At 52.5% G+C, this 6,606-nt stretch overlaps 2 protein-coding genes across 6 annotated transcripts in view; one reads left to right on the plus strand and one right to left on the minus strand.

Moving 5' to 3' along the window:
• The window catches only part of L1CAM (L1 cell adhesion molecule), a 52,314-nt gene that overhangs the window by 40,802 nt on the left and 4,906 nt on the right, over nucleotides 1-6,606 (minus strand). For 3 of the 5 annotated variants that reach the window (XM_027845781.1, XM_027845777.1, XM_027845782.1), the window contains exon 2: nucleotides 637-687. The exons of the other annotated variants lie outside the window; for them this stretch is intronic. The gene's annotated coding sequence lies outside the window, so the exon portion shown is untranslated. The remainder of the gene's footprint in view (nucleotides 1-636; nucleotides 688-6,606) is intronic. 5 annotated transcript variants of the gene reach the window in all.
• The window catches only part of AVPR2 (arginine vasopressin receptor 2), a 26,804-nt gene continuing 25,700 nt past the window's right edge, over nucleotides 5,503-6,606 (plus strand). The window contains exons 1-2 of the mRNA XM_027845804.1: nucleotides 5,503-5,587; nucleotides 5,809-5,883. Of these exons, the coding sequence (XP_027701605.1) occupies nucleotides 5,503-5,587; nucleotides 5,809-5,883 (160 nt within the window). The remainder of the gene's footprint in view (nucleotides 5,588-5,808; nucleotides 5,884-6,606) is intronic.

Below are 6,606 nucleotides of genomic sequence, written 5' to 3' on the forward strand. Positions count from 1 at the left end.
AGAGAGAGAGAGAGAGAGAGAGAGAGAGAGAGAGAGAGAGAGAGAGAAGAGAGAAACTTAAAGAGAAAAAAGGTAGAGAGAGCAGGCAGTCATAATAATAGACCACTTGTGGTACCAGGATGGGTGATGGTGTGTGACAAGTGTGCGACCTTGCGTTATTGTCGTTTGGGGGCAGGGCACAGCTCCTTCCAGCTCTCAATTTGCCTACCTCCCCGGTCCCAGTCCTGAGGGGACAGATAATTGGGGGGGGGGGGAGGGAGGAGCAGTCAGATACAACATGTGACTCCAAATAAATTAATGAACCATTTGAACTGGAGGCCAGGAAGGAGAGTGAGAGCCCCTGAATGCCAGTCTCTCCCTAAGGAGTGCATGAGCATACGATTATGGATGAGGGCAGGGCACCTGTCCATTCAATGAACATATAGCATTAAGTCAGGGCATACTCTCGGCTGGGTTGGTATGCCTGTTGGGTGTTCATGTAGCTTATGTGTATATTTGTATGTATTTGATCAGGGTGCGTATCCATGCTGGGAGTATAAAAGATATGTGTGTACAATATGGGTGATGTAATCAAGAAACCCCTGGCCTGGGAGTCAGGAGCCCTGGGCTCTAGCCCCAGCTTTCCCACTAACTCACCTGGTGATCTTGGATAAGTCACTCCCCCTCTCTGAGCCTCAGTTTCCTCATCTGTAAAATGGGGGGGGGAGGTTGGACTAGGTGGTTTCTAAGGGCCCTCTGAGCCCTGAGATCTATACAATAAGTATGTCTCACTAGACACGTCTAGTGTCTCATACCCATGTGTGTAAGCACATTTATTTGTAGGCAACCACAAGCCAACAGCCCTACCCTGACATGCCAGGCCATGCAGGAATTCCCAGGAGAAAATTTTTAGGGAACTGGGCCTCCCTTTCCCCATCTCCCTCCTATCTCTAGACAAGAAAACCTCCCCTTCCCTCCTCTCCCCCAAGCTCCAGGATTAATGAAGCATTTGACTGGAGCAGTCAAAGGGCATTCATCTGTGAGGAAGGGGAGAAGGTGGGGGTCACATCCACACAGGCTGTTCCCCTTAGGGTAGGGCTCAGGGCAAAAAATGCACAGCTCCAGCTGAGGGCCCTGAGGCTGTTAGAAGGCAAATTGAGGCGTTGATACAATCCAGCAGGTGTTCGAAATAGGCCAGGATTTGGAATCCAAAGCCCTGGGTTCAAATTGTAGTGGTTCCATTTACTGCCTAGTGACTTGGTGCAATGCTTCCCCAATAAAGGAGAGGTTTGGCCCTCAGGATTCTGAGGTCCCTTCCAGCTCGGAGTTTCTGGGAGGTGCCCGATCACCCCTCCCCTCTCTAGCTAGACAGCTTAGCCAAATGAGGGCTGGGGTGGGGGAGACAGGAGGTAAAAGGACCTTTTCTGGGCTCACAATATCCCCCTGGGCCATACAATGCCCTCCGAATTCCCCAGACTGCCAGGAAGTTAGTCCTCTGGGGTGACCTGAATCCCTCCTCCTTCAGCCCTGGGGTAATGAACTAGATCCCTTCCCCTCGCCCCCTCGACACACACACACACACAGACACAGACACAGACACACACACACACACACACACACACCCAGGAAGGAACCTCCAGCCCTTCCCTCCTCAGTCTGCTCCTCCCCCTCCCCCGCCCCACAAGCCTCTGCTGGAAAGGAGGCTTCTAGGGGGGCTGGGAAAGAATCTGACTTGGGTGGCCTTGCGTGTGCCTCCCCCCGTGTGTGTACCTGTAGTCACAGAGGGGGCGAGCGTGTGTGCTTGCGTGCCTTTGCGTGTGTGTGTGTGTGTGTGTGTGTGTGTGTGTCTAGGAGGAGAGTGGATGTGGATGTCTGTGGATACATTATGTAGAGGGATGTGGCATTGAGTGCATGAGTATGTGTGTCAGCGTGTTCTCTGGGTGTGTGTCTACTGGGGGCACCTACATATCATGTCCCTTTAAGACAGATTTCCCCCCCTCCCAGAGTCTGCGGCTGGCTAGTTTCCATGGCGACAGAGCTAAGAGAGCTCTGCAGAGAGGGGAGCTAGGAGCACTTTCCCTCTTATTTAAATAATTCCGAAAGGAGGAGGGGGCTCAACAGGGGGCCTGTGGGCTATGGCGAAGAACACGAGACCCTTAAATGGCCCTACCTGGGGGCTGCACTGTGGGAGTTCAACCTGGGCGGGGCTAATCCCCGTGGCCTGACCTCGGCCCCAGACACATGCAGAGCAGCTCGGGGGAGGGGGCCCCAACCTGTCCTGGCCCTTCCCCATTCCCTTTAAAGGCATCTGGAGCTCTTCCCCCCCCCCATTCCCTGCCCAATTCCCACTCAGCCCATTCAGCCCATTGTCCCATTTCCCCAAAGATATCCTGCTCTGCCTCAGACTGACCCTCATTTGACTTCAAACCTCTGCCCTCCCCGCTCCCCTGGGCCTCTCTTATTAAAGGAAGAAGGAAGGGAGAAGAGCGCAATGGGGACCTGATGGGGCATACATAGCTCTTCGGACAGCCCTCTCTCACCCCTATCTACAGTCTCCTCCATCCCCTCACCACTGGTGAGTGGTGCTGATGCTGTAGTCTCCATGACAACAGCAGCTCACCTGTAATGGACCATTCTCCTTAAAGTGGTCCTGGCTGGGGGGAGGAGGGAAAGGAAGCCCAGAGGTTAACCATTTGAGGTTTGTCAGGGAGATAGAAATGCAGGCTGACCTTTGTTTCCTTTAGGAGGCAAGGACCCATCTAGAAGCCAGGGGATTCCTCATCCTCCATTGGGGCTGCCCCCAACATCCCGTGAGGACAGAAAATGGATTGAGGGACCTGGGTTCTGATCCTAGAGCTGTTATCCCACCTGCCTAAGGGCCCTGTGAAGTCCTTTAACAGGTACAAAGAGGGTCGGGGTGGGGGAGACCAGATTTAATGCCATGAGGAAGTTGGGGGACAGGAAAAAAGGGAGCCAATATTCCCTTATCCTGACTAATATTATTTGGGGTTATGGAAGTATATCAACTCTTGACAGCTAACAGCATTTGTTCCCATTCTGGGCTGAGGTATAAGTGCATGGGCGGGGGGGAGTCGTAAGGCTCACTGGGAGTTGGAGGGTAGTATCTCAGGGAGGGTTAAACAAGGCCATGAAGAATACCACACCCATCCACCCCACCCCCAGGGAGGAATGACTGATTTGTTAGGCAGATGTCAAGCAAATATATATAAAGCCAGGAAAATTTCTAGGTGTGTGTGTGTATGTGTGCTACAACCCCAGAGAGAGGAAGAAGGAGGTCAGTGAGGGAAGGGATTGTTTGCTGTTCGTCTCTATAATCTCCCCCTTCAGAATGGGGGCCACCCAGGGGAGCTACAACTGAAAGTGGAGGCTTCCTGAGCTTGGTGCTATGTCCTCCCATCACACTAGGGATTCCTCAAATGTGGGGCTGTCTCCCCCAACTGGGTATCCCCCTCATATAAGGGGTCCCTGAGAGTAGGGACATGTCTCCCCTCAGACTAGGGGCTCCCTGAGGTCAGGGTCCATGTCTCCCCCTCAAATTGGGGGCTCCCCAATGGTGGGGCTATGTTTCCCCCTCAGACCAGGGCTCCCCCTCAGTGCGGGGGATTGCCAAGGTGGAGAACCATGTCTCCCCCTCAAAACTGGGGGCTCCCCAAGGGTGGGGACCACATCTCCCCCACAGGCTGGGGGCTCCCCCAGGGTGGGGTCATGTCTCTTCCCAATTTCTTTCCCTAACTTCCATCTTTGTGGTTTTCTGGGCTTTTTCCTATTTTCCTTGTGATTTAAGGGAGGTTTTTTTTTTAGCTCCAAGTTCTTGTCTTATGCCTCTATTTGAAGTCATGGCTTGCTGTCTCTCCCTTCCCTCCCCCATTTCGCTGCATCAAATCTCCCCATTTCCTCTTGGGGACCCAATTTCAGAGACAGACATTAATCTTCCACTCTCCCAAAGAAATCCTTTCCTTCCTTTCCTGCCCAACACAAATGCCAAGTGTGTGCCCTCTTCTGTCCCCTGTCCTGATGCCTAGCCTGGCTATTCCTATCCCTCTCCTCCATCTGTCACTTTCCTGGTCCCATAACCATTTCTTTGACCCCAAAATAGCTGTCCCTGCCAAGGCACTTGTATCCCACCAGTGACCTTTGAGATAGGCCTTAGGCCTCAAGCTCTTGAGAAATCCCACCCCAAGGCACACAAGACTATAACCCAGGACAGCTGAAAGATGGGCCCAGTTAGCTTCCCTTCTGCCATTCTTCTCTTCCCCTCAAGCTCTGCCTTCCAATCTACAAAGACCTACAACAGAGAAGAGACCCCCAGGGGTCAGGCTAGGTGGGCAGAGGGGAAAAGGGGTGATTGTAGGGGGCAGGCAGAGCTAGGGGGGAACAACCAAGACCCTGAAAGAGGTGACGCGGGGAAGGCAGAGAAAGAAGCAAGCCTGGGAATACCCCGGAGAGGTAGAGAGACAAACATCCAGCAGAGAGAGAGAGCCAAAGCAGGGACAGCAACAGAGATAATGACATCAGGATGCAGAGACTGGCGAAAGCAGAGAGACAAAGAAAAGACAGAGCCAGGGAGGAAGGTTAATGGATAGAGAAAAGTAGAGAAAGACAAAGACAGATCATTAGAGACAGACAAGAAGAAAGAAGAGAGAAGTACAAGCAGGCAGAGAGACACAGAGAATGCCACAAGGTGGGAACCCCAGCATGTGTCTAATGAAAGACAGATTGACAGAGATTGACACACAGATGGGAAGGGAAGTAAGGGAGAGCCAAGTGGGCAGAGGGAGAGGGTGGAGAGGCCCAAGTGGGTGGGAGGAAGTGCCGAGAGCTCAGGCAGACCTTGGTCCTGCTTTACCAAGGGGTACATTGGCATTGGATACCCACATACATGTACAACATGGGCATCACACATCTGGGCATCCAGGGGCTCCTGCCACCTAAAGGGTTAAACAGCTCAAGCTCTTGCTCCTTCCCCTCCCCCAGGCACCCCAAGGAGAGAGGAAGTGTAGGGATGCCCCAACAATGGGTCCTCTTGTCTACCCTGGCCTCAGATTCCTAAGGGGGGAGAGCAGAGGGCCAGAAGGGTCAAAGGCTACCCTGTCCCCATCCCCCCTCTCTGGAAGCTAGAGGCCTCCACTGGAGGAGGAAGGCTACATAATGAAATGGGGGCAGAAATTCCCCAGTCCTGACCCTAAGCACTAAGCTCTCTCAGGAAGCTGCCCCTCCCCTCTGGTCCTACACAAAGACACGTATGGACACACATACATATACATGGATGACTCACATACAGGTACACGTATACATTCATGAAAATATCATAGGTGGGATGGACCTGGCCCAGGGATGGGAACCACCTGGCTTCCCAGAGCACCAGACAGATCCCAGAAGTCTCCTGGGCCCCCGTCCATCCTTTCTCCCACCCCGATCCTGGGGTCCAAAGCTCATGCATTACTCAGCTGAGATCATAGTTGAGCACAAGACACAGGCTTGAACTGGAGGCCTTCAACTACCATGGGCATACCAGCACCCATTGAGTCTTCAGGCCCATCAGGGACCAATTCATCAAGATCCCCAAAGACTCCCACAGACACACAAGGTACACACAGACACATATACCAGTCAAGGGAGGGACTCAAGCACTCAAGTATATATAAACACACAGGCAGAAAAAAAAGAAAGAAAAAAATAATAATAAAGGCAACATTCCCTCCCCTACATTCACAACAAAATTTGCACAAATTATAATATCCTGCCAGCTTCTACCATGAAAACTGCAATAGTGGCAAGATTGAGGCACCCCTCTCCCCCTTCCCCTAGAACCAAGCCATCTGGGAGATCGGGCAGCAGGGCTAGGCCAGAAAGAGTTCCTGGGTCCTTGGCAGCCCCAGTTGGGTGGAGGACAAAGCATATGGCATCAGAGTGTGCCAAGGATCAAAGTGCCCTGACAACTGGGCCCCTTGCCTTCCCCTTCCAGTCCCCTAGCTGAGTTACCTAGGTGTCACCACCTCACCCCCAATCCCTGTCCTAGATTCCCCCTCCCCAAGCAGCAGGGTGCCAACACAGCCTGCTGTCTGGGTGGGAGACAGCTAATTATTATCATTAGCTTGTTACCAGTACTATAGTTAATTGGATGCCTGTTGTCTCTGCCAGACAGCCTCCCCCTACTCGCTGAGGTTTCTTCCTTCCTACAGTAAGGATCCCAAAACCCCTTAGAAGCTGGGGTCCCAGGGAAGAGATGGAAACTGAGTTTGGGGAAAGCAGGAGTGGCAGATTGGTATGGAGCCCTTAGGTCATAGGTGGGGAGAGAAGGGGACCTAAGGAGTGAAAAAACTTCACCTATTTCAAAACCAACTAAGGGAATAATCCTGGGTGGGGTGGGAGATCTAGAAAGCTCCCCTGTCTTTCAGTCCTATACTGCCCTATTTCTGAGGCCCCAGGCCTCAGGCCTCAATGTCTAAGACTCCACCCCAAAAAGTAGGAGAGATACTTAGGGAAGGGAGTGGAGGCTGAGAGATAAGGGGACATAGGCCAAGGCTTTCCAAGGATGTGCTCCCCCCTATTGGTTAAGCCAGTGGCCCTTCCTCTGTTCCTGATATCTCAGTCCATACTGTAGTG

The sequence above is a fragment of the Vombatus ursinus genome, unplaced genomic scaffold (genome assembly GCF_900497805.2).
Source record: "Vombatus ursinus unplaced genomic scaffold, bare-nosed wombat genome assembly UNPS02015024.1, whole genome shotgun sequence".
NCBI classification, from domain to species: domain Eukaryota; kingdom Metazoa; phylum Chordata; class Mammalia; order Diprotodontia; family Vombatidae; genus Vombatus; species Vombatus ursinus.